Source organism: Aegilops tauschii, chromosome 1, assembly GCF_002575655.3.
Source record: "Aegilops tauschii subsp. strangulata cultivar AL8/78 chromosome 1, Aet v6.0, whole genome shotgun sequence".
NCBI classification, from domain to species: Eukaryota; Viridiplantae; Streptophyta; class Magnoliopsida; order Poales; family Poaceae; genus Aegilops; species Aegilops tauschii.
In genome coordinates this window covers 465615016-465642070 of record NC_053035.3, presented here as the reverse complement: position 1 = coordinate 465642070, position 27055 = coordinate 465615016, and the positions used below count along the sequence as shown (strand labels likewise).

The 27055-nt window shown below is 51.5% G+C and overlaps 2 protein-coding genes across 2 annotated transcripts; both read right to left on the bottom strand.

Annotated features, from left to right (window-relative positions):
- Positions 1-6715: 6715 nt before the first annotated feature.
- On the bottom strand, positions 6716-7862 carry LOC109734297 (ethylene-responsive transcription factor ERF109). Its single transcript, XM_020293504.3, has one exon. It carries the CDS (start codon positions 7756-7758, stop codon positions 6958-6960), a length of 801 nt encoding a protein of 266 aa, XP_020149093.1. The 5' UTR covers positions 7759-7862; the 3' UTR covers positions 6716-6957.
- A 16798-nt stretch (positions 7863-24660) lies between these two features.
- Positions 24661-25782, bottom strand: LOC109734298 (ethylene-responsive transcription factor ERF109). Its single transcript, XM_020293505.3, has one exon. It carries the CDS (start codon positions 25651-25653, stop codon positions 24856-24858), a length of 798 nt encoding a protein of 265 aa, XP_020149094.1. The 5' UTR covers positions 25654-25782; the 3' UTR covers positions 24661-24855.
- Positions 25783-27055: the final 1273 nt, after the last annotated feature.

The window sequence follows — 27055 nt, the reverse complement described above, 5'->3', positions numbered from 1 at the left end:
ATGGGAACCGAGGCGGCAGAATCCATCACCCCGTCCTTGTCCTTTTTACTTGGCGTGACCTTGCACGGCGTGTGGCTCTCAGAATCCATGTATGCACTAGTAGCTTTTCCAAAATAATGAATACTAACACCCCTTTTGATTGGTTTGACCTTTCGTTGGTTGTCCTTCCCACGTAGATCAGCGGCCATAGCAGATGTATTTTTCTTCTCGGGAACTCGGTCCTGCTTGTATTGATAGTAGCAAGATATCGTCTCCGCAGATCGTGTGGTGTGGAGCGGCAGTACTAGCGGCCGATCTCATTAGCCTGTGGCCCATAAAAAATTCTGTCTCTGTCTCGGACTCGGCGGATTATCCGCCGCCGCAGAGCACGTCGTCAATCTTGACTGATGAATTTATTGTTGATGTGAATTTTCCACGCCAGCTCTCGTTGAACCGGAAAATTGCGAACTTCTTGACCCCTGTGAAAGATCCCTCCAAGAACTCAACACCACCGTGCGCGAGCCCCACGGTGGGCGTCAACTGTCGTGGAATTGTCACGGCAGATGTCCTTAGTGTCAGGACTTAGTCGCGAGGCCAGCGCATCTATGTGGTAGCTTGAGAGGGGTTGGGCGGAATCGAGAAACGCAACGCAAGACAAGGATTTAGACAGCTTCGGGCCCCGGGAAACATCATCCGGTAATAGCCCTACATGCTGTTTGTGGCTAGGTCTCATTATGCTCATGAGAGAGTCGCCGGTAAGCCGGATCTTTGTGTCTAGCCCTAGAGATTGCTTCTTGTTCCTTGTCCCTCTTTGGGTGCCCTGCCCCTCCTTATATAAGTTGAAGGGGCGGGTTACATGACTAGTCCTAGTAGGATTAGGATTACTCTATTACAAGTGGAGTCCTAGTCTTGTTTCCTTTGTAAGGGAATATTCCTTACGCTTTCCTCTTAAGCCGGCCCACCATAACATGAGCCGGCCTTCTGGGCCTTGGGCCTAGTCTTCTATCTGACCCGCCGTCGGGGCCATCCATGAGTCGTCTGGTTCATGAGCTGTCTGACCAATGAGCCGCCAGACCCATGAGTCGCTAGTCCTCCGCTGGGTCATCGGTGAAATGCCAAGTCCGGCCAGGTCATACTGCGGGGTATATCCCCGACACCCTCCATCTTAGTGATATTGTGTGTGTCTCATATCCGCGCTCATGTACCGTTGACACCACTCTAGGGCCATCCTCTGTAAGTAGAATGATGAGAGTAGAATTGAGATGTAATGGAGTCTGCAGATCAACCCATTAGGGCTTCGGTGCAAATAATTATCTTGAGTGGAATTGTTAAGGCAAACATGATTTACTTTGAGTAAATTTGTAATCCTTCGGCACGCGTTATCGTGGCCAATGAGCACAATGAATCTGGTGATTCGCACGTAGATCAGGTCCCGACAAGCAAGGTGGTGTGCTCTTCACAACATGAGTTGCCGCTAAGGGATGCCATGTCTTGGTGATCGGTGGTCGATTACGAAGGTGCACAACTTTCTCAACTTCGACAAATGCAATGCTCTAATTCGCGTGTTCTAGATATGTTGGCGCTTTTCCTCGAGAACAAGGGTTCTGGGCGAAAAGTGTTACCCCAACCCTGGGCCGAGGCCTCTGGTGGCGGAGTCTTTGGGCATCGTTTCCCTTCCAGGTATCCTTGGGAACTTTGTTTCTTTGTATGTGAATAGCTTGGTTTCTTGGGTGAAAACCTAATCTCCGGGTTTCGAAGCAGGCAACGTCGACATCCACATCGTTTGCCTTGAGAGGGCGGTCTCACTTTAGTTAATGAAAGTAAAGCTTTTTACTCTAATTTTTAAAAGTAAATTTGTTGGCTCTGCAATGGTATATGGTAGTACATTGGGCACGTAAACACAAAAAAGATATTTGGATGGAATAATGAATAACTATCGGTTGTTTGTTCGACCACTATATTTATGCAGTGAGATTATGAGATCATTCATGTGAATGCTCAATAAATAAATAGTATTAAATTACCATATAGTATATCCATTTTCGAGCAACCCGACCCATTTCCTATTTCGGATGGAGAACGAGGTAAATAATCCGACTAGCGGGAGATGCTATCTAAGGAACTACTGTGGAAGAAAGTGATCCTAGCTCACTTGGTTAGGGAATATGATGTACAACCCAACCATCTGAAATTCGAGACTTCACGGATGCGAATTTAAGTTATTTCAATAAAAAACGATGCGGGGCCTCCTTTATCGATTGCCTTTAAAAAATGAACTATTGTGGATCGAGTGGCGAGCTGAACATATTCTACTATTCATATTATATCTGGCAAATAGAAAATAGTTAGGTTTTATCTTTGTGGAGAACAATGGAGCTTTATTGCTTAAATACAATGTGTTTGCAAATCCTTTTTTCGAAGCTCAACAATGTAGACCTAAGCCGCCAATTGCCACACCATACAGACAATCCGCACAACTAAAGTAGCTAACTCATGAGCAACCAACTTATACTGTTTACTCTTCTTCTACAGAAAACTTATACTCTCTCGACACTTGAACACATTAAGCTCAGTCATGAGCCTCGGGATAGCAACTCAAAAAAAGTGACAGAACCAAGAGCAATCATCTTCTTTGAAGTGTGAAGCGGTATGTTACATTGTATAGTTCCCATGGGAATAAGGTTTATGGTACCAATATTTTTTGTAACCTTGAAGACACATGTTTACATAAAAGGTAGTGTGGAAGATGCTGAATATGAAAAAATAAACCCTAAAACCATGAAACTTCAAATATCCTGTACAAAGAGGGTAACTTATAGTGGTAGGAAAAAATTGTACAAGGATAGGGGAGTAAAAAAGGATAATAAAGAGGTAAAAGTAAGAAAAATGATCCGCCTGGATAGTTACTTTGGTACCAAAAGAATGAGAACCATCAACCCCGCTAGCACCTCACTGTCAACAAACGAAAACCTTGCTAAGATCATGCAAGCTGCCTACCCCCGCTGCTAAGCAGGGACGCTATCACATAAGTCACGTTTTTCTACTAGGGCACCAAAAAGAATGAGAATCATGTTGCGCAATACGATACCGAAAAAAGAAATCGATTGTAAGTATTCCCATCATGGGGTCCATCTTCGAAAAGAATCCAACGGTGCGTAGTACTGTACTACTAGCCGATGTGCTTCGGAGCGTAGGTGACTCGTTCTCGCCGGCGAGACGCCCGGGGTGAAAGCGACGCTGACAGATCGGAGACAGCTCTCCCCGATGGATGGATAGTTTTAATTTTATTCTTCGGTCCACGTCAAAATGTGAGAAACTCCTTGCGTTGAAGTAACAGCTGGTATGTCAATGGGATCCTGCCTCCAAAACTTCAGCCATGTCGGACTCCGGTCCCAACGGAACAGCCGAGGAGAAAGACGCTGCCTTGACGTCGCGGCAAACTCACGTCGACCCGCCGTGGACCACCCAAACCGACGTGGACGGCTGGCGCCGGTGTTCACCGTGCAGCGAGCGCTGGACCAGCTCTCATGCGCCCATCAATTTTGTCACTCGCTCAGCACGCCACAGACTACACCAACACACGATGCTCTGCACTAATAACCACACACTTGCCTTTCACATTGGCTCTCGTCCTCCGCCTTTTTTTTTTGGCGTTGCAAAGCCTCTGTCTCTATCGAAGAATTCGAGATCCCTCTTTTCTCCCTGTACAGTTGTGGGCAAGTAGAATGATGCAACAAACACACTTTTGTATATACTTCGACTTTGTATACGCACTGATTTTTTCACCAACTTTATCGGACATTGTAATTTCGCTGCCAAAATCACTGTTTTGACCCTTTTGTAACTTTAGCACAAAATGAATCTCGTTGAAAACTTTAGGCCGGTCTAGCCTTTTTTAGAAACGATTAACATTCTGACATTTCTGCTACACTATGCAACGTCAGGGACTTTGGCATCGCGGCCCCTGAGCCACCATCGGCAACCACTGCACGGGGAGAAACGCCAGATACTATGGTGTTGCCAAAATATGAAATGCCATGAACTTCAGTGTTTCTTAGTGACCAGCAACGCCGAGTACTTTGGGTTTTCAAAAGAAGGTTCTGATCACGCTAAAATTTCTAGCGAGGTTCATTTTTGTGCTAAAGTTGCCTCAAAGGGTCAAACGATGATTTTGGCCTAATTTTGCAATGTGGTCATATTCTCATGAAATTGTATGACATGTCTTACATAAGCACAACCTGATAATAAATACGATTGTTGAAGGATTACTAGGGCTGCTTATTTTTCGATGGATCGGCGTTGGCGACAATCTATAATAAAGAACAAAGCATCAAAAGGCTTCGAATAAAGCCACCTCCTTCACCTCCTCATTAATGGGCACTTGAGGAGATGATTCCTAAGGCTTTGGATCCCGTTTGGCACGGGCATCGCCAAGATATAATAGAATGCATTTGGTGCCCTTTGCGCAGGCCAGACACTGGAAGAGTTTTAGAAGGTCAACAATAAGAAACAAAGCATCAACATGCAAATGCCGATGGAGAAGCATGACAAGAGAGCGGTGGAATAAGAGATCAATCTTCTACGCATGAAACAAGAGATGGCGGTTGTACATAAGAAACGCTAGATAAAAGCCATGACGTTTAGAGAGAAGACATGAAACTGCCAAATGCCAAAGGAAACAGGGAGGAAAGAAAATATTGGTTAAGCAAGGTATACTCCCCATTCTGTCGCACATAGTTATGTGCGGCTCAACTACATAGTTACATTGTCAGAGAGATGGGCAAACTTTGATCTGGCTGACTCTGTTAGCATTGCCAAATCTTCTTAATTTTGGCAAGTGTCACGACAAAGCATACTATACAACTGGCACGATGATGATTTTTTGAGGGAAATGTTATTGTCCTGAAGTTTCCTGTGTGGGCATGGCAAAACAAATGTTTTTTTATGGCAATTTATGTCATCGCAAGGAAGGAAAATCTTTTTGCGAAGGTACAACAAAAGACAATTTTTCTCATAACAGCAAAAGGCGCCTTTTTTAACACATGATTGCACCATACCAAAGATTAGTCGGGTAGACATGAACATAGTAATCATACGTTTTTTGTATCCTTCGAGTAGGTCTCTAGGGCTAGTGTCGGCTAACCTACTCGAGAAGCAGTGGTGGACCTGATCCTTGTGGGGGGCACTTATCCCCCGCGCCTTTCCGCCGCTGAAGGACCAGTCTAACGATGACGATGATGACGACATGGACTGCGACAAAGGTGCCACCGTCCAGGCCGGCGAGACTTACGATGTCACCGTCCGGCGTCCGGTTTATAGGAAATACTAGCAAGATGCCCATGCGTTGCATGGAACATCAAGATGCATTTGTATGAGTAGTTCATCTTGTGCGAGAAAAGGATGGACGAGGGAAGGCCTTATTTGCAAATGTGGAGAGGGGTGTGTGTATCTTTTTGCAAAATTGTCGTAGTTTCCTTCCTATCCGTCGGATATAAATCGGATGGCCTATATTGCAGGATGGCAGGCACACCATCATCACCAACTCTGTTTTTTATAAGAGTAGAGATATCGAAATTATGTTTGTTTGCATGAATTTCATCGTGTTTGCATGAGTTTTATCCAAATCTATCCGAATCTAATTGTAATGCTGGCGGAGGTTTACGACAAGCGTTGGATGGTCAGCTTCTCAGTCACTGCCCGCAGACAAATATTATGTCTGTTTTGGGGGCCGGGGTCGGAGATGCCCTCAGTCTTATTATTAAAGTTTGTCTGGGTTTACCTCAAATAATGTAAAAATCTACAGTACCAAATCAATATCTCCAAGACATGCACTTTGATGTTTTTATAATTTTCTAATAACTAGATTCATGTAAAATACTTCCGACAACTCTACCATTTTCAAATGCCTACCTGATTATCCCGCATGTCCGAATAAACTCGATGTTATCTACAATTACATTCAAAGAGAGTAGAAATGGTCCATGTAACTAAGAGAAGACCTCGTGGCCGTCGACACGAGGTAGAATCTTTGCAAGGTTCGTATCTAAGCTAATTCAACATTTGCTTCATGACGTTGGCGTCAACATGTTTTGTCCGGCAAATAGACATGAAAGAGTAATTCTACACATACTGATGGCTTACAGGCTTATTAGGAATGAATGGTTGGGATTTAATTTAGGGGACGGGCACACAAATGAAATTTGACCGCGGGGGTGGGGTGGGGGGTGGGGGTATAATTAGAGGAGCACACGCCATCGGTTCGTACCTTCCGTTAGGCAACACCTGTAAGTCTAAGATTATTGTCCATGGAATCTATCTCAGGTACCGTCAAGGTTTCCTATTGAAATTGATGCGTCGGCCGCATTATGTCCACCCGGCCATTTCTGTTCGAAATTACGATGCCATCGCCATTGGCTCTGTCTTGCACAAACGTTAGAGGTGCCGCGATACGTTGGCATTGTTTAAGCTCATAGCCTCCAAGATATTCGGCAACGGATTCGGTCATATGGTCATTTAAACCATGTAGCATCCAGCTCATGTTAACATTGCTTGCCAATGAACATTTATGTCATGTGGGTTTGCCTAGTCGGTGAGAGTTGCGAGTGACTCCGATTGTCATCGTCTTCATTGGCGAACCAGGATCTCAACACTAGGGTGCCATGATTTAAAATGTATGCAAATTTACACTATAAATAGTTAATTTTGTCTAAACACCATTAGAGTTCCAACAAAAAAATTGAGCAAAAGGGGTTTCCCCTGGTTTCTATTAATAGAAACCATTATAGTTCCAACAAATAAGCCCCAAATTGGATTTGTCTACATACAACATGGCAGATGAGTATGGTTGAACACAACTTTTCCATTGATCGGGTGCCTATTTATGCAGAATTACAACCGAAGCTAGGACGTGTGCTAACCACGTAGTGAGCAGGATTAGGACTGCTGATTGTCTATCTGGTACTCGCTAATAGTCTAACACTAGTAGCAGAGGGGTACCCCTGATCCTGATCGTCTCTTCCCCTCTATGTGAAATTTATCCGTGTTGTCGACCGGGAGCAGTAAGCAGAGGTCGCTCTCGTCCAGCTTCATCAAGTCCACCAAGCCGTCCCAGAGCAGGTCCCCTGTTTCGTCCTCGTCCGCGCTGCGGGGCGAAGGCGAGGGCGAGCACGCGTCTGACTTGGCCGCGGCATTGCCGCTGCCGCCTAGCTGCTGCTGCTGCTGCTCGGGGAAGGAGAAGTTGAGCTTGGCGCGCGGGCCGCGGAACTCGACGGCGGCGCGGTCGTAGGCCCTGGCGGCGTCCTCGGCCGTGTCGAAGGTCCCGAGCCACACCCGCACGGCGCGGCGCGGGTCGCGGATCTCCGCCGCCCACTTGCCCCACGGCCGCTGCCTGACGCCGCGGTACTGGTTCTTCTTGTTCCTCCGCCTCCTCTGCGGCCCGCCGGCCGCCGGCGCTCTCGGCGCGTCCGATGCCGCGACCGCGCGCCCGGCCTCCGCGCCGAAGAACTCGCACCCGAGGCACCCGTCCACCCCGCACGCCGTGCACGCCTCCTTGCTCGCCGGGAAGAAGAGGTCCGGCGCCGGCGTGGCGTACCCGGAGACGACGTGCAGCAGCGCGGCGACCATGACGCTCTGTTCCTGCTGTGGCGAGAAAGCCCTGCCGGCGAAAGGCAGCGGTGGCTCGGCGCTCGCGGCCGCGGAGCTCGGGTCCTCGAAGTGGCCGTCGAACCGGATCATGTACTCCTGGCTCGCCCCCGTCGCCGGCGAGACGCTGAAGGTCATCTGTGACTCTGTGTGTGTTCTCGCCGCCGCTGATTGCCTGATTGTGTCTTTGAGCTGAGTGATGGCTGGAGGCTGGAGGTAGCTCGGTGGTGATGGTTGTTTGAAGTGAGAGTCTGGGGAGAGAGGTAGGTATATATATGCTCCGGTCGACGTCGCAGGGAACGCGGCGCATGCAGAACAGAGGGCACCGACCATTTTTTTGGATGGGGGCTAGCTCATCAAAGCGTGCGAAACGTGCGCGTTCGGGGTGCCCGGGTTTGTTTTGTTTATTCCGGTATTGCCCTCCAGGGAAGGGACAGCCGAGCCGAGCCGACAGCCTGCGTGTGGACGCGATGGGATCGCCAGCGGTGACGCTAGTGGAAGAAGAAGAGAGTGGGGATCGGGATGCGATGGACCCATGGCCCATGGGGCTTGGAATCGTTACGGATAAGGTCGGTCCGTCAGTCCGTTCGTTGAAAGGGTCAAAGAGACGGTTCTCAGATGGTTTTGCTCGCCTCACGTGGCCCGAGGTCGGCTGATGATGCACCCTACTAGTAGCTCGATTGCTTGTTGTGTTTTCCTTTTTTTTCGACAAGACAAAAGGCTATTTATTAAGTATAGAATAAAACATTAGAAAAACATCTTTATAAAAATAAAAATACATCCATTTTTTAAATTTTTTACGGGAAAACATTCGATCCATTCATCTTCAATAATGATAGTACAACGAACACTGAAAATAATAAAAAATACATCCAGATTCATAGACCACCTAGCGACGACTACAAGCACTGAAGTGAGCCAAAGGCGCGCCGCCGTCATTGCCCCTCCCTCAAGGGCAGAACTTGGTGTACTAGACAGTCGAGAAGTCATCGTCCTAAGGCCCATAAGACCAGCGCACTAGAACAGCAACCGCCGTCGATGAAAGAACGTTGATTGGAAGGATCCAACTTGAAGACACAAAAAGTAGACGAACGACGAACAGATCCGAGCAAATCCTCCATAAGCAAATCCATCGAAGACACACCTCCACACGCCCATCGATGATGCTAGATGCACCACCAGAACGGGGGCTAGACTGGGAGAATCTTATTCCATCTTCAGAGAGCCGCCGCCGCCTTCGCCTCGCCTTCCTAAGAAGAACACAAACCCTAACAAAACTCAAAAAAACATCTAAGAACAGAGCACTCCCACTGGCAAAGGCCCAGATTCACCGCGCCCCACGGCCCTAAGGCCATCGGAGACGAGGCGGATCGGCGCCGATGCCGAAGGGAGGCGGAGGAACCCTAATTTTTTAGGGAGGAGGCGGCTGCGTGGAACTATAGGGAAATAGCATGGTCACATAGCTGTAAATACATCCAATTTTTTGGATGCCAAAGTATTCTCTCTCCTGCATCCATTGGCAACATGTTATGTGTAAAAGTCGTTCCCGTCTCTAAGCTTCCATCTCAGTGGAGCAAACTTACTTAAACTTGAGAACTCGTAAAATCAGCTGTAGAGGAATTGTGGATGTAGTGTTTTGTCGTAACGGGGCGTAAGATAGTATTCCCTCCGTTCGGGTTTATTGGGCCTACTAACCAAAACACAAAGACCAAGAAAGAATACTATTGGGAGCCACCCGTGAATTCCGGAAATAGTAACACCTAACTAGATTAATTGGCGCTTATTCCAAAGCGTCAGAGCAGTCGGCTGCCCGCTCGGCTTTGGCATGCAACCAGCCACGCACACGTATAGTGGGAGGTAGTTATTACCTTGTATCTAGCATCTAGTTAATGCTAGATACATCCATTTGAGGGGCAAGCTTGGGATAAGCTTTTTCGGACGGAGGGAGTACTTTTCTGCATGCAGCGATTCAGGCAGACCAATCATGCATGAGTTCATCCTAGGAAATCGAGAAAAGTAAACACATAAATCTAGCGGGGCCTTAGAAAACATACCATGTCTGAGTTGCTAAAGGGCCTAATAAACCCGAACGGAGGGAGAACTTCTTTTCATTCCAATTGAACGCATAACTGCAAATTCCGAATATTTAAAACCAAGATATTTAAAGCACTATATTGGGAAACAAAAGAAATAACTTTCAATGCTAGCCACAAGAATTGTACAAGGGTAAAGAGGTTAAAGTAAAAAAAACACATGATGAATTGATGATCCGCATGCATAATTAACTCATGTGTTACTGTGGAAAAAATGACAAGAAGATACTGGAACATGAATTTGAAAGAGATGATAGAAGCAAGAGTTCATTTTGGTCATGGTATTAAGAAATGGAATCCTAAAATGGCTGCTTACATTTCGGCAAAGCGTAAAGGTACTCATATTATAAATCTCGCAAGAACGGCTCGTTTTTTATCAGAAGCTTGTGATTTAGTTTTTGATGCAGCAAGTCAAGGGAAAAGTTTCTTAATTGTTGCTACCAAAAAAAGAGCAATAGACTTAGTAGCATCAGCTGCAATAAGGGCTCGTTGTCATTATGTTAGTAAAAAGTGGTTCAGTGGTATGTTAACGAATTGGTCGATTACGAAAACTAGACTTTCTCAATTTAGAAACTTAAGAGCAGAAAAAAATTGGGAAAATTCCACCATGTCCCAAAAAGAGATGTGGCAATCTTGAAGAGAAAATTATTTACCTTGAAAGGTATCTCGGCGGGATCAAATATAGAGAGAATTCCTTATTTGGCCCTTTCTTAAATTTTGCTTCCCTTTTTGGCCCAAAAAACTTGTTTCTTCCCTTTTCGACACTCAAAATTTATTTTGTTCCCTATGTGACACTATCGTCAGTTTTGGCTAGTAACGGTGTTAAGTCTGACCTAAAAAGACCGTTTTACCCCTAGTGTAATATGTGACCCGATTATTTACATGCAAACACATAGGTCTCATTGTTGAATAAACAAACAAAAAATAGTACTATGTGTATAATCATAAAAAAAGTATTGCAGGGAATGATAATAATAATAATATGAGTGAAACAATGACGACAAATTTTTTTTTGCGGGATAAAAAGAACAATGACGACAGTCCAATCGATCAAGAGCTTAGCTCTACCGGTGGCGTGAGGTAATAGACGAGGGTGCACTGTTCCAGGCAAAAATCGATTAAGCTGCTAGCATCCTTGCTTATTGCTTATTGTGCTTGCTTTGCACGTAGTGTGTTAGCTCCTTTGAAGCACCGATACGCACACAAGTACTACACGACAAGCATGCACACACACTCAGTAAGCACGCACGCATTGACGCATGCAAGCGGCAGCAAGCGCGCTGCCATCACACACGCAGCACGGTACCAGCAAGGCAGCAAGCACGCGGCGGCGGCGGTGGCAGCAATAGCCGGGGGCACGCTCGCGCAGTCGAGCCCAAATACTCGATCCAATCTTTTTTTCTGACATATTACCACCAGGGGCAGCATTGTCTTTCTACATGCCATTTAACAACGCCGGATGGAAAAATGATTGAAACTGTCAGATAGGGAACAAAATGAAGTTTAAGTGTCAAGAATGAAAGAAAAAAAAATTGAACCAAAAAGGGAAACAAAATTTAAGAAAGGGCTAAATAAAGAATTCTCTCTTAAATATATGACGAGATTGCCACACATTGCAGTCAACATTTTTTTACTCTGGCACCAAGAGATGAGAACCATGTCCCTCAATCTCAATGCCTAAAAGAATCCGCTTTCAAATGCTCGGGACATCGTTGTCCTAAGAGCTAAGACGCACTAGGCGACGTGCCCCGTCCCTGTTTGGAACAAATCAACAAAAGGCTGGTTGCTGGTGTACATGGGTGCGCACTGAGCCACGGAGACGACTCTTCGCTCTCGCTGCCAACTCGTCCGTGGTGCAAGCGACGATGACAGATCGGAGACAGCTCCTCCCGAGCCGCGGGGCGTACGTCCACGGATGAATTGTTTTGTTCTCCGGTCAACGTCGAAAACGTCAATATCTCTTTGGCTGACAACAGGGAAAGGAATTGTGTGACGGTTAGCTTCGGTTGCTTTCGACCGTTGGTGTTTAGCGTCGTGCATGACGCGTGTGTGTGGCCTGCGTTGCACGTTGTGACTTGTATGGTGTAAACGTGACATATCTGGGTTCTTGTGCCGTGTCCTAGCGATGGCGGAAGGCGCGCCCCCAACGGCTCCTGTACGGCCGGACGATCCCCGCGACGCGTACGGGTGGCGGGCGGCAGCTGAGGTGTGCGACGAGTCGGAGGCGTGGACGGCGGTGAAGAAGGGCGTGGGGGGCAGGGCGGTCCAGGCCGCGCCTCCCCTCTGGCCGGCGGCGTCCGGTGGTAGTCGCTTCTGGGCGCTGGCGGGGACAGCTCCGAGGACGACGAGGTAAGTCAGGTGAGTGATGGTGGCAGTGATGGTCCGTCGCGGGCACGGCGCCCGTGCTCGCTGGCTGATTTTGTCGTGCACGCCGAGGAGCAGGGGAGCTCCTCTCAGGCGGGTCGCCGACGGCGTTTTGCGCCCGGTGGTCGCGGTGCGTGCCGCCTTGTGGCGTCGCGTGGCGGGGTGCCGCGGGTGTGCCAGGGGGCGGACGCGCTTGCGTTCTTGTCGGTGGCTAGGGAGGCCACGACGCAGGAGCTCGCTCGGCTGGATGCGGAGCCCATGCGGCCGGAGGTGGTCGCGCCGGGCGGCGGCGGCGGTGCGGCGCCGTCCTCGCTCGTGGTGGAGCACGCTAGGGTTCCCCTGGCTGGGCCGCTGTCATCAGTTGGGCTGTGCGGCCCAGTTGGGTGGCCCATCCATCCGCTCTCGGGGCCTAGCTCCACAGGGGTGGGGTCGGAGCTGGATCATGGGCCCGCTCTTGCGGTGGTGTCGGCCCAGGAGGCCCTTTCACCGCCCGCGGCCCGGTCGGGTGGGGAGATGCTAGGGTTGCCTCCCCGCCTCCCCTATAAATGGGTGTGGGTGCGCCGGGGCGCGCTAGATCCCACTTTAGGGTTTCCAGCCACCGCCGCTCAAGTGCGCCGCTACGGCAAGCAAGCTCGTCGGGTGCGCCGCCTGTCCCCTCCCCCTCCCCTCCGGCGCTCCTTCGTCGAGGTGGTGCGGATGGGCTCGCGCGGGGGAGCGGCGTGCGGAGAAGTCGCCGATGTCGCCTCCACTGGATCCGGAGGTCGAGAGGCAACGCGAGCGTGACCTGCGCGCCAAGGCCAAGATGCAGATCGCGATCCAGGAGGCGGAGGCGGGGGATGGGGGCCACCCCCTTCGTGGTGGATCAAGGAGCAGGAGTGTAAGCACCAAAAGAAAGAAGAACACCGGCGTCGCGGTCTTGAGAAGAAGAAGGAGTTGAAGCGCAAGGAGATGCAGCATCCCCTCTGCGGCGACCGGGTCGGAGACCCCTACGCCAAGAAGCAGAAGCAGTGGCCGGGGTCCGCGTCCGATCCGCGGCGTGCGCTGCCGCCGGTGCCATCGTCGTCCAAGGGCACGGCGGCCGCGCCGATCCAGGTGGAGGGGGAGGAGGCGAATGGGCCGGAGTTCTTCAAATGCGGGCGGGTCGGCCACTTCCAGAGCGACTGCACTTTCAAGCCTCTCTGCATCCTCTGCCATGAAGAAGGCCACGCTTCGGCCTATTGCCCGACTCGTGGCAAGCCGCTGCAGCTGCAGATCATGGGGAATGCGATCACGGGCCAAGGTTTCTTCTGTCTGCCGTATGAGGAGGGGTCGGCGGACACGGCTGCGGGCGCGGATCTGGGCTCTGACGCGGCCTTCATCTCCGCGGCTCCGGGCCTGCTCTCCTCTGCCGTGCTGGAGGCGGAGCTGCCGCACCTCTTTGAAGGGGAGTGGGACTGGCAGGTGCTGCCAGTCGGCGCGGACTGCTTCTCGGTGGTGTTCCCCAACAAGGCGATGCTGCGGATGGCGACGAGGAGCGGCAAGTTGTTCCTCTCCCTCAACAACATCATGGCGGAGATCCGAGAGGTGCGCGAAGAGGAGCCCAAGGCTATGTCAATGCCAGAGGTATGGGTGAAGCTGTGGGGCGTCCCCCCAAGCAGCGGCGGACAGACCGGCTCATGGCGGCCACCACCATGATCGGCCGCCCCATCGCGGTCGACAAGCTGTCCCTGATCAGGGTGGGTCCGATGCGGATGTGGTTCGCCTGCCGTGCACCTGACAAGCTGCGTGGCCGCGTCGAGCTCTGGTTCAACGGGGAGGGCTACGGCATCAAGTTGGATCCCGAGCTTGTCGTGCCGGGCCACGGAGCGGCCCCTCCCCCGCCTCCTCCCTCCAATGGCAAAGGTCCCGGCGGCAAGGACAAGGACACAGACCAAGACAACGACAAGAGCATGGGCGACGACTCCATCGACACCGCTGCGTGGGACAAGCTGGGCATCCACGACAAGACTCTGGACAAGATGGCGGGCACGTCCAAGCGCAGAGGGGCGGCTGCGGCGCGCGGTCCGGTGGACGCCCCTCTGGAGGTGAACCAGTATGACTCCAATCTGGCTCTCGACTCCGAGGCGGAACGGGGCGCGACGGCCTCGTGCGATTCTGGTCGCCGCTCCTCTCTGCTGCCTGGCGTGCGTTCTTCGGGGCTCGCGGGTGGTGACCAGGGGTGCGGCTCCGTCATGTGGACGTCCCCTCCTTCAGGTGGCGTGAGCAAGAGCGGCTCGGTGAGGCAGGCGAAGAAGACTGCGGGGCACAAGGCGACTTCGGCGATCCCCCCGATGGAGACCCTGGGCGCCCTGGCCACTCCGAAGCAGGCGGTCATGGCGCTGGCCTCTCCGCTGGCTCCGGCTGGTGGCGGCCCTGCGCAGCCTCTGCTGATCTTGCCGCGGACCTGCTGGCGGAGGCCGTGACACTCCCGGTGGCCAAGGCGAGGCGCTCCAAGGCGGTGGCCACGGACCCGACCCCGACGCACACCATCGGCCGTCCCAAGGGAGCCAAGGGCAACATGCCATCGCTCCAATGTGCTCAACTTCTGCAGGCCGAGAAGAACATGGAGATCGAAGGTAATCCCCCCACCTCTCGGTTTACTATTCTCGATTCCTTCTCGGATGCTCATTTGGGGGAGATTTTGGGGGATAGTGGGGTGGATTTGGTGAGTGAGGGATAGGCCCGTGCGCTGATTTCTCTAGTCCGTTCGAAAGAACTTGCGCAGGCAGCACTAGCGAGTGCTGCAGCTGCGCGCGCGGCTGCGTTGGTAGGGGGAGCAGGGGAATCCTCGACCGTGGCTGCGATGCCCGATCAGAGTGTGGTACCAGCAGGGGCTGCTACCGCCTCTCCTCCTCGTCTGCCCCAAAAGACGAGGCGAGTGGCAAAAGTGGTGACCTCGCGTGGGATCCGCCTACGCAACCGCATAATCTAATGTGATTCCTCTTTTGGAATATCCGTGGCTTTGGCCACGCTGGGAGACGGACCCAGCTTAAGGAGTACATGCGCAATGAGGGCATTGACGCGGTTGGCATCCAGGAGATCATTAAGGCTGATTTTCGTCACCACGAGCTGCTGGCGATCAACCCCCTGGAGCGCTTCGCGTGGCATTGGTCTCCTGCCCGCGGCCACTCGGGTGGCATGCTGCTGGGCTTAAGCAATGCCTGCTTCGAGGTGCTGTCGTGGGAGACAGGCATCTTTTTTATCTCTGCCACGTTAGTCATAGGGCATCGCTGCGGGAGTGAGTGGTGCTCGTTGTGTATGGCCCCGCTGACCACTCGCGCTCGCTTGAGTTCTTGGACGAGCTCCAGGCCAGGGTGGGACTCGCAGTTACTCTTAATTTGCCTCTGGTGATGGGGGGGGTGACTTCAACCTGATTCATTCGAGTGCGGACAAGAACACCCCAAACATTAACTGGAACAGAGTCTCCATGTTCAACAACGCGATTGCGGCCATGGCACTTAGGGAAGTGGCCAGAACTGGGGCGCGGTACACCTGAACCAACAAGCAGCTGTCTCCGGTGCGATCTGTGCTCGGTAGGGTGTTTGTCACGGCCGATTGGGAACTGTGGTTTCCCATGTGCTCTTTGGTAGCCGAAACACGTATTGGGTCAGATCATGTGCCTCTGGTCCTATCCACAGGGGAGGACAGGCTCAAGCGAAGTCCGCGTTTCTTCTTCGAAACAGCCTGGTTCGAAATCCCAGATTTTGATCAGGTTTTCAGGCAAAAGTGGGAGGCTTGCGTCAGCAGGCTAGGCCCCCAGCGCGGGCCCATGGAGCTGTGGGTCGCGTCTGGGGCGGGCCTCCGGGCGTCTCTCAAGGGCTGGGGGGAAACCAGGGTCGCGAAGACAAACTTCGACGGGCACGTCTTGTCCAGGAAATCGCGGCTCTGGATGCTCAGGCCGATGCCCGCCCTTTCTCAGAGCCAGAGTGGGCACACCGCTACGACCTGGAGGGCCAGGTGGAGACGCTTCTTCGGGCAAAGGAAGAGTACTGGCGACGGAGAGGGGGGCTTAAGTGGACCTTGAAAGGCAATGCGAACATGAAATATTTTCACGCCTACGGGAACGGTCGTCGCCGCAAATGTGACATCCTTCAACTGCAATCGGAACAGGGGCTTCTGTTGCGCCAGGGTGACATTGTGCGGCACGTGTATCAGTTCTACATCCAACTGATGGGCACGTGTGAGCCGCCTCTGGCTCGCCTTCGCTCGGACATGTGGGGTCCGGCTGGCAGGGTTTTTGAGGCCGAAAATGACGCGCTAGGCCTCGCCTTCACCACTCAGGAAATCGATGCCGCCATTCATGGCATGAAGTCTGACACGGCTCCCGGCCCGGATGGATGGCCGGTGGCCATGTTCAAGCGCTTCTGGGCCCTCCTTCAGGGTCAGATCCTTGGGGTTTGTAATGGTTTTATGCGTGGAGAGGTAGACATCTCCCGTTTAAACTTCGGGATCCTCTCCCTCATCCCTAAAGTGCGGGGGGCTGATAATATTAGGCAATTTAGACCCATCGCGTTGATCAGTGTTCCATTTAAAATATGTTCTAAGGCCTGCTCGATGCGTTTGTCTCCGGTAGCCCATCGTATTATTAGTAGGAACCAGTCAGCATTCATTCGTGGGCGCAACATTTTGGAGGGACCCCTAGCCTTGCTTGAGCTTGTCCACTCGCTCAAACGCACGCGTCAGCCCGCGATCCTTCTTAAAATCGATTTCGAAAAAGCTTATGACCGTGTAAATTGGGATTTTCTTAGACAGGTCCTCTTGGGAAGAGGCTTCTCGCCCGTTTGGGTCCACCGCATGCTACAACTGGTCTTGGGGGCCAAACGGCAATTGCGGTCAACGGCGAAGTTGGCCAATACTTTCGCAATAAGCGAGGGCTGCGTCAGGGAGACCCGACTTCTCCGCTATTGTTTAACTTTGTGGCCGATGCCTTGGCTGCAATGTTAGATCGAGCTAGATCGGCTGGCCACCTAAGGGGGGTTGCCAACCAGTTGGTTCCGGGTGGGGTTTCCCACCTTCAGTACGCAGAAGATACGCTGCTACTGTTCGAGCCTGACAGGCATAACATTGCTACGGTGAAAGTGCGTTATATCGACTAGAGGGGGGTGAATAGGCGATTTTTATGAATTCTTCACTGAGGAATTTGCGGGTGAGGAAATTCCTTAGCGAAGAACTACTAGCAGCGGAATAAGTACTCAAAAGTAAACATAACAGAACACAGGCATGGTCATCATGATGAAATGAAGACAAGCACAGAGTACAGAAAGCGTAATCACATGATAACACATGATGAAGACAAACAAACTGAAGAAATTGAACTGAGTAAATTTAGAAAGTCTTTAGTCAAAGTCTTCAAACACAGATATGAACAGGCACACAACACAGTAATGAGGAAATGAAAGAGCTGAGGAAATAGAACTAGTAGGCTTGGTGAAGACAATGATTTGGTAGACCAATTCCAACTGCTGTGTCAGTTGTACATCTGGTTGGAGCGGCTAGGTATTTAAACCTGAGTACACCCAGTCCCGGACACACAGTCCTCACCGTATTCTTCTTGAGCTAAGGTCACACAGACCTCGCCCAATCACTCATGGCAAGTCTTCAGGTGACTTCCAAACCTTCACAAACTCGGTCACTCGGCGATCCACAATTCCTCTTGGATGCTCTAGACCATGACGCCTAACCGTCTGGAAGAAGCACAGTCTTCAAAGGTAACAAGCGTCGGATCCACGGAGGATCAATCTCTTCAGTGATGCTCAATCACTTTGGGTTTGTAGGTGTTTGGGTTTGGGTTTTCCTCACTCGATGATTTTAGCTCAAAGTCCTCGGAGGATGGGATGCTCTCAAATGACAAGTGTCAGTTTCTCTCGGAGCAGCCAACCAGCTAGTGGTTGTAGGGGGGCGGCTATTTATAGCCTAGGGAGCAGCCCGACATGATAAGACATAAATGCCCTTCAATGATATGACCGTTAGGTGGGTAGATATTTTGGGACAGCTGGCGCGTAGCACAACAACGGTCGGATATTTGAGGCTCAAATTCCTCAGGGCTATCATGTTCCCTGTGTAGGCAATCCGCACTGGCGAATTCCTAACTCCTCAGTCAAAACAAATTCCTCAGAGACCAGAAGAACTTCGTCTCTGTCACTGAAGAAATTGACTGAGTTGTATGAGATTTCCAATGGCTTCACTCGAAGGGATTGGTAGGTGTAGGATTTTGAGTTGAGCATCACATGGAAATTTTTCCTTAGTATTTCCTCGACCCCCTTTAACAGTACGGTGTTTCCTATGACTCAAGAAAGAGAAAATGAAACTACGAAAACAAAAGTCTTCACGCTTCATGTTCCTCATATGAATGCCAAGTCTTCAAGGTTACACCAATTTCTTCACTTTCAAAGTCTTCAGAAATCCAAAGTCTTCAGTCGAAGAACTTCATTTTTAGGGGTCGACTTTCTCTGTAAATATAAAACTCCTCATAGACTTATAGACCTGTGTGCACTCATAAACACATTAGTCCCTTAACCTATAAGTCTTCAATACACCAAAATCACTAAGGGGCACTAGATGCACTTACAATCTCCCCCTTTTTGGTGATTGATGACAATATAGGTTAAGTTTTCAACGGGGATAAACATATGAAGTGTAAATACTGATATTGAGGAATTTGATTGCAAGATATAGGAGAACTCCCCCTAAAGATGTGCATAGTGAGGAATTTTCTTTTGAAGCAATGCACACTTGAAGAGTAGAATCATGAAGATCTCCCCCTATATCTTGTAATTCATACACGCATTTGACATATAATATGAAGAATTTGAAATGCATGATGAAATATGGTGACTGATGTAATTCAGCATGCGTGCATTAACATTGGCGAGGAATAAGCATGCAGAAAATCACAGCAAAAGTATCAGGCCACCATAGAGTTTAAGTTTACAACTCGATCCAGCAAAGTCATCAGAAGAACGAGAGTTGTAACTTAGAAAACAACGCCCATATAAGATAGACCCGCTTGAAGACTAACTCAAATTTCCCCCCCTTTGTCATCGAATGACCAAAAGGGTTGAAAATGAGGACTAACGCCCCTGAAGAATATCATGTTGATGGAGGCGCGCCAGCGTTGTTGGGGTCGTTTGTTGATGTTGGGCCTGCCGCAGTGTCGTCCAAGTCTTCATGCTCGTCGGTGTCGCGGGATGAAGAATAGGAGCTGGCCACCAAGGAAGGAACCTTGACCTTCTTGTACTTCTTCGGTGGAGGAGCAGACCCATCAAAATCTTCCTTGAGACCCATTTTCTTCAGATCTTCTTCGCTATAAATGTGAGACAGAACAGCCTAGGTACGGTTGAAGGTTCATGGAGGTAGTAATGGTTTTTCTTCACTGCATTGTGGGTAGCAGTCATATTGTGAAGAATTGAACCAAACTGACGCTTGACCCATTTGTGATTTCGATCAACCTTCTGGTGAAGACTGAGGAGAAGCTCACGATCAGTCATCACCCTGGGAGTTGTGCCTTGAGGATTTGGCTTGGTTGCGTTGGCGGCAGAGTCATGAGTGGCAGAGTCGTCACTGGTGGAGTAGGATGCAGCCTTGCGAAATTGACCATCCAATGGACGAATGCCTTCATCAATAACAGCTGGTGCCTTGCCCTTTTCATCATCTGAGGAATAGGTCCGCTTGAGGACTTCAATCGGGGGCAAGTAGCTGAGGTGATTCTGAAAATCAGCCTTGTAGTTGAGTGAAGACCTTGTCCTGAGGAATCTCATAATCCAAGGTGCATAAGGCTTCAGCTCAAACGGTGAAAGTGCAACATTTGCCAGAGTCCTCATGAAGAAATCATGGTAGTTGACGGGTATGCCATGAATGATGTTGAATACCAGATTCTTCATGACGCCAACAATTTCCTCATCATAGGAGTCGTGGCCTTTTATTGGACTCATAGTCTTCGTCAGAATGCGATAGACTGTCCTTGGTACATACTGCAATTCCTTCACGAGGAATTTTGTTCTTGGGGCCTGACCTGGCTTCAATGGCTTCATCAGCACTTGCATATAGTGGTCTGTAAGCTCAGGTTCTTGGTATATGCAACGAGCAGCTTCAAGGGGAGGACTGAGAGGCAAAGCACGAAGCAAGTCAGTGGCTGGTGCCTTGTAGTGAGTGTTTTCAGTCATCCAGTCCAGCACCCATGAATTCACATCTTCAGAGTCTCCGGTGATGTCCAGCGTTGCATAAAATTGAATAATGAGTTCTTCATTCCAATCATAGATTTCAGTGCAGAAATTTAACAGTCCAGCGTCGTGAGAACACTGAGGACTGGTGCAAAGCACGGCAGAGATTCCATATCCACGTGAGGAATGTGCTGATGATCGAAGACTTTGTCTTTGTTAAATAGCACTGAGGAATAGAAATTTGCCTGGCTGGCAGTCCAGAAACGCCTCTTCCTAATGCGAGCAGAGTCATAGGGGTTGTAATCTGTGAAGAATACATGCTCGCCGAAGAAATCATCAGTCTTGAATTTTTGCTTCCTTGAGAATGGATCCTTTGGCTTGGGTTGAGGAGTGTCAGTCAGTTGCATCACAACCTCAGGAATCGCAATCTCAGGTTCTTCAGGCTGAGGAATTTCTGGTTCCTCTTCAGTGGCAGTCTGCGTCTTCAAAGATTCAGCGGCAGCAGTTTCTTCAGCACTAGTGGCTGGAATTTCTTCGCGAACAGACGAAGTGGGGTGAGTTTCTTCAGAGCCCAATGGAACAGTATGTGTTGGGGACTGGGGGATTTGTTGCAATGGCGTGAACAGAGGAGAGTTGGGATGCTGACTATCCCAAAAATCATCATTCATCAATGGAGTAGTACTCCCAATGTCCACGTCAGAATTTTGTTCATCCAATTCCTCAACACCGGCCTCTTCAGCAGTGAACTGAGGCATAGGCGAGGAGACAATTGGAGTTGAAGGGATTGCGTCCGCTTCAATTTCTTCATCCATCTGCTCTGAGGAAGCAGCAGAGGGAATGTCTTCATCGGATTCAGTTGGAAGAAAAGGAACAAGGTCCTTTGATGGCATGGTTGAGATAGGAACAACATCAATTGTGTTGTCAAATGAGCTAGTCAATGGCTTCATCTTCTTCGGGGCTGAAGAATCTGATCAAGTTGATGCCTTCCTTTTCTTCACAGCTGCACGCTCTGCAGCCTTGGTCTTCTTCACATCTGATGCTGATGGAAGGATCGGAGTTTGGGTAGGCGCTAGTCGTGTCATGTGGTGCTGTGTGGGGGCATTACTTTGGGCACTTTGGCGCATTAGGAACAAGCTTACGATCGAGGGAGTCTTTCCCTCACATCCGGCTGATGTTATCTTCAAATGTGTTATCTTTTTGCAGTAGTGGGCGCCGCTGGGAAGTGTGCTAGAATGAAGGCGCCAAAACGTTGATCTGCTGCAGCTTGCTCTTGCCCGTCTTCCTCAGGTCTACTCTTTGGCAAGAGCTCCTGCGCCGCCGCCGTAGGGTTTGGTGGCACCTTTTGGCTTCATTGCTGCGAGCCTGCGTGCTCTGGTCTAGCCGTCTACGGCTTGTAATCCTGAACTTGCTGCCCTCGTTTCTTTCGAGGGCCCTGGCCGTGTTGTAAGACTTAATCCATATGTACGCTGCCTGTTGTGGGCTTTATTAAGTTAAAGACGGACGTGTCGAGCGTCTTCGTTCTAAAAAATATATGTTAAAAAAAGACATTTAAATCAATTAACAGAAAAACAGGCGAAAACTGTAACGACAGCCGGAGCAACTAAGATGAAACATGACATGTCATGATTGGCCAGCCTAATTACCAACACATGCATCACACAAATGTTATCGTCATCATCATTACTCTTCGAGACAGCGTCTACGACTTCTCCACGAGTGGCCACTAAGAGCGTCTAGAGCTGGGCCTCTCATACCCGTCTCAAACATCTGGACAGGCCGTTTGGTCGGTGACTGGTCAAAAAAAAATTGATCCAACCGGACCTCTTAAACCGCGGACAAACGCTCGGGCTGACCGGCACCCCTTATATCCGACCCAAATATAGGGCGGATATGGAGCGGCCCGGCCACGCCCCGACGCATCTGCCTGACAGACCCGGCCCACCACCGACCCCACAAAAAATCCCTATCCAGGCACCTTGCTCCAAACCCTAGTTCCCTCTCTCCCTCTCTCTGTCGCTCCTTCCACTCCTCTCCCTCTCCAATTTCGATCCCATCCACTACGACGAGCAGCTTCGGCAACGACTCTGGCTTTGAGCTTGACTACGAGGAGGAGATGGCCCTCCGCATTGTGCTGGAGCGGTCCAAGGTGGAGACCGGCGGCAGCTTCGGATCTCGATTGTCGCCGCACCTTCCATGCCGGCGCAGCGCGGGCACCGGAGTTGGACCCTCCCGGCCCGCGCGTAGCAACGCCAGGACAGCATAGTCCGCGCAGGCCCCGCGCCGTCTCCTTCCCCCGCCGGCCGCTCCACCATGCGGCCAGTGTTGGGTGCTTGGTGCTTGTGCCCGCGCCGCTGGCCCGCACGCGCTCGCCGTGCGCCGCGAGAGGCAGCGTGCATGGGAGAGGAACGCGCCGGAGCAGTCCGCGTGCCGCTGTCGCGGGTCGGAGGCGGACCCTGACGAGGACGCGCGTCTCCTCGCATGGGTCTACCGCCGCTCCCTCACGACGGCGGAGACGGAAGCTCGCCGCCTCCGACAGAAGAAAGCGAAGGCGCTCCGGCTTGCTATTTGTCGGAACGCGAGGCGAGGTAGGCAGCAGCGCAGAAGGCTCGGGTAGCCAGGTTGAAGTGGGAGCAGGACAGGGCAGTCCGTCGGATGAAGGGGCTCATCACCCTCTCCGACTTCGACTCTGACGACAGCGATAGCTGCACGTCCTCGTCGGACGACCAAGACCCTCCACCAGCCGCGGACGCCTATAGCTGTGCCGGCGACCGGAAGGGCAAAGGCCCGGCGAGGAAGTGGTGATTCCCCTCCCCCTCCTCAATGTTTATATCGTTTTTACTTGTAGAAGTTTAAGAACTTATCCGGTGACGAACTATGATCTTTTGGATGTAGCAAAGTTTGTTAATGTCTGTTTGCAGCAGATCTTGTGTTCGTTCGCAACCGATTTTTGTTGTCCGTCATTTGATCACGTAAGGTAGATGAACGTTGCATGTGTAGTACGGATATAAGGCGCCGGATATGAGATACGCGAATGCAGAAAGGCAAATATGAGGCGTGCCCGGTAAGTGCCCGCGGACATGCCCGGGCGCGTCCGCGGGCGTTCGAGGGGCAGAATTTGGCCATCGCGGCTGTAGATGCTCTAACGAAGACCTTACCGGAGCCACTGCGCAAAGTCCACGTTGACCTGTGCCAAATAGTCAGGAACACACACGCCAACGACTAGACATCTTCATTATCGTATGCGAGCAACAATGGAAAGAATATGCAAGGCGCGTACCACATTAGATCACGTGAAACCCAGTGAGCAGACATGTCAGTAAGCCAACCAAAACAACCTCTTCGAACCACCACTCGACTTCGTCGACTTGGCTGGACACATGTTGACCACAATGTCGTGTGCGTCCAACCACGAGAGAAGGCCTTCTCTCGTGGTTGGACGCATTGCCTAACCCAGCCCCGAGGGAAGCGATGCTATGCCAATGTCATCGCCTAACCCAGACGGATAGGCTTTTACGCGAAGCACATGGTTCGAGTGGCGGAGAGATCACAAACTCCAATTGCCCCACTGCCGAATGGACGTGGTGACTAAGCTAAACTACTTTACCCAAGAGCAACCTTCTTCAAATGGCACATTGAACTCATGGATGAGCTTCAAGATAGCAACTCAGAACAAGTGACCGAATAGACAACAATCATGTTCTTTCAGGTGTAAACAGGTGACAACATAGGCGCAATTTGATCACACCACCACCAATGTGATCAGATGTGGGAGTGGTACATTTGTAAATTTTTCCATGGGCAAAAGTTTTAATGATACAACTTACATGTTTGTATTACAATTAACGTCAAATGTGTAACATTAAAAACCAAGTTACTTTAAAGTTCAGAAACAAAAAGAGCAACTTTCCATCCTAGCAAAAATAATAATTGTACAATGATAAGGGAGTAAAATAGCTAAACGGGTTAGGGTAAAAACACAAGATGAGTTGAACATCATAAGGTGAACAAGTTAAATATGTTTTTGCGGTTAGTAAACAAGTGAAATTGCATGCATAATAATTTAACTCATTTATCTATCCTGGCTGCTAGGCATATATATGTCATATCAAATATACGTTTTTTTAGTGATGCACCAAAAGAATGAGAATTATGTTGCAAAAGGAAATCGCTTTCAAGTGCACCCGTTGCCATCTTGGTGTCCCATCCTAGAAATGAATCCAAAGATCAACAAAAAAGGCCGGCGCGCACGGGGCACGGGGCATCCTACAAATTTACGGGTTACCATTGAAGATGCTCTAATCTGGGAGTTAACAGTTAGATTAGGGTAAAATTACTGTACACATACGCCACCCGATTCTCATACCAATGCGCAATTGTTAGCGTTAGTTAGCAGCAGAGCTCGTGAGTAAAATCCGTTTAGTTCTTCGACCAACTTTGTGTTAGATGTTGCAATTTTACAGTGTGGTCTCTTTGGCTACGGTTAAACACAACTTTTCCATTGATCGGGTGGCTATTTACAACCGAAGTTAGGACGCGTGCTAACCAGGATCTAGGAGCGTCGTACATGTGTGTTGATTGATCTGCTGCACACTGACAGTAGTCTAACTGCTAGGTAGCATTTGTCTAGCACTACAAATAGGCACCCAATCGTCTCTGTCCAAGGTGTTGTCGACCGGGAGCAGTAAGCAGAGGTCGCTCTCGTCCAGCTTCATCAGGTCCACCAAGCCGTCCCAGAGCAGGTCCCCTGTTTCCTCCTCGTCCGCGCTGCGTGGCGAAGGCGAGGGCGAGCACGCGTCTGACCTGGCCGCGGCATTGCCGCCGCCGCCTAGCTGCTGCTGCTGCTGCTGCTCGGGGAAGGGGAAGTTGAGCTTGGCGCGCGGGCCGCGGAACTCGACGGCAGCGCGGTCGTAGGCCCTGGCGGCGTCCTCGGCCGTGTCGAAGGTCCCGAGCCACACCCGCACGGCGCGGCGCGGGTCGCGGATCTCCGCCGCCCACTTGCCCCACGGCCGCTGCCTGACGCCGCGGTACTGGTTCTTCTTGTTCCTCCGCCTCCTCTGCGGCCCGCCAGCCGTCGCCGCTCTCGGCGCGTCCGATGCCGCGGCCGCGCGCCCGGCCTCCGCGCCGAAGAACTCGCACCCGAGGCACCCGTCCATCCCGCACGCTGTGCACGCCTCCTTGCTCGCAGGGAAGAAGAGGTCCGGCGCCGGCGTGGTGTACCCGGAGACGACGTGCAGCAGCGCGGCGACCATGGCGCTCTGCTCCTGCTCTGGCGAGAAAACCCTGCCGGCGAACGGCAGCGGTGGCTCGGCGCTCGCGGAGCTCGGGTCCTGGAAGTGGCAGTCGAATCGGATCATATACTCCCGGCTCTCCTCCATTGACGCCGAGAGGCTGAAGGTCATCTCTCGCTGCCGCTGATTGCCTGATTGTGTCTTGAGCTGAGTAATGACTGGGTGTTGTCTGAAGAGGGAGCGCTGCAGAGATCGTCTGTGTCCGTCCTGGAGCTAGGTGGTGATGGTTGTTTGAAGTGAGAGGCAGGGGAGATATATATATGGTCCGGTCGACGTCGCAGGGGACGCGGCGCATGCAGAACAGAGGGCACCGACCATTTTGGGTTTTGGATGGGGGCTAGCTCAACAACGCGTGCGAAACGTGCGCGTTCGGGGGCCTCGGGTTTGTTTGTTGGTTTTGTTTATTATATTCCGGTATTGCCCTCCAGGGGAGGGACAGCCGAGCCGAGCCGACAGCCTCAGCGTGTGGACGCCAGCAGTGACGCTAGTGAAAGAAGAGTGGGATCGGGATGTGATGGACCCATGGCCCATGGAACCTGGAATCGTTACGGATAAGGTCGGTCCGTCAGTCCGTCTGTTGAAAGCGTCAAAGCGACGGTTGGTTTTGCTCGCCTCACGTGGCGCCGAGGTCGGCTAAAAAGATGCTTAGGAGTTGTTTAGAGCAACTCTAGCAGACCCCGCGTCCGGCGCGAACCCGCATAATTCTGGCGATTATATGGGCTCGGTTCATTATTCTGGTCAGACCAGAGCCCGCACCGATGTCCGGCCCGTAAATATTTTTGCCGCAACCCGCAAACGCTACCCCCGAGCCAGTATAACTGTGGGTTTGCGGGGCAGATGCGGGTCGAAACCCTATCCCCCCGCAGACGCGTTTCCCCTCAATTCCCCACCGCGCCGCTCGATTTGTCGCCGCCGGCGAGCCTTCGACCGCCATGGATGACTCGGGGTATGAGGCGGAGCGCCGCCGCCGCGCCAGATCTGACGGCGCGCGCAAGCGGGAGGCGCGTCGGTGGCTCAACCGCGGTACCCAGCCGCCGCCGGCCTCAACCGCCGCGAGCTCGAGGACTTCGATCTCGAGCTCGCCCGTCGCCGCCACGCCTCCTCCGGCAACTGGTCCGCGGGGAGCTCATCCGGCAACTGGTCCGCGGGGTGCTCATCCGCGGGCGCATCGAGCTCGCGGCTCGTTCCGGTGAAGAGGGAGCCGGAGGAGGCGGTGAAGAGGGAGCCGGAGGAGGCCGTGCCCGGCGCGCCGCCGCGCCGAGGCGTCATCGGGCCCGAGTACTACCTCCCCCCGGGGCAGGAGGAGCTCCTCGAGCGCGTCGTCCTCGAGCGGTCGGCGAGGGAGCAGGAGGAGATGGAAAAGCGCATCCGGCGCGAGCTCGAGTACGAGCGGCTCTTCTTCGAGACGGGCGTCACGGCATCGCAGGCGCACACATCGAAGGAGGCTGACCTGCGCGTGATGAAGGCGGAGCAGGCGAAGCTCTACATCGACCTCGACTCCGACTCCTCCGAC

Excerpts from the sequence above, each read along its gene's own strand:
- LOC109734298 (XM_020293505.3), bottom strand. The coding sequence starts at position 25,653 with ATGACCTTCAGCCTCTCGGCGTCAATGGAGGAGAGCCGGGAGTATATG.
- LOC109734297 (XM_020293504.3), bottom strand. The coding sequence starts at position 7,758 with ATGACCTTCAGCGTCTCGCCGGCGACGGGGGCGAGCCAGGAGTACATG.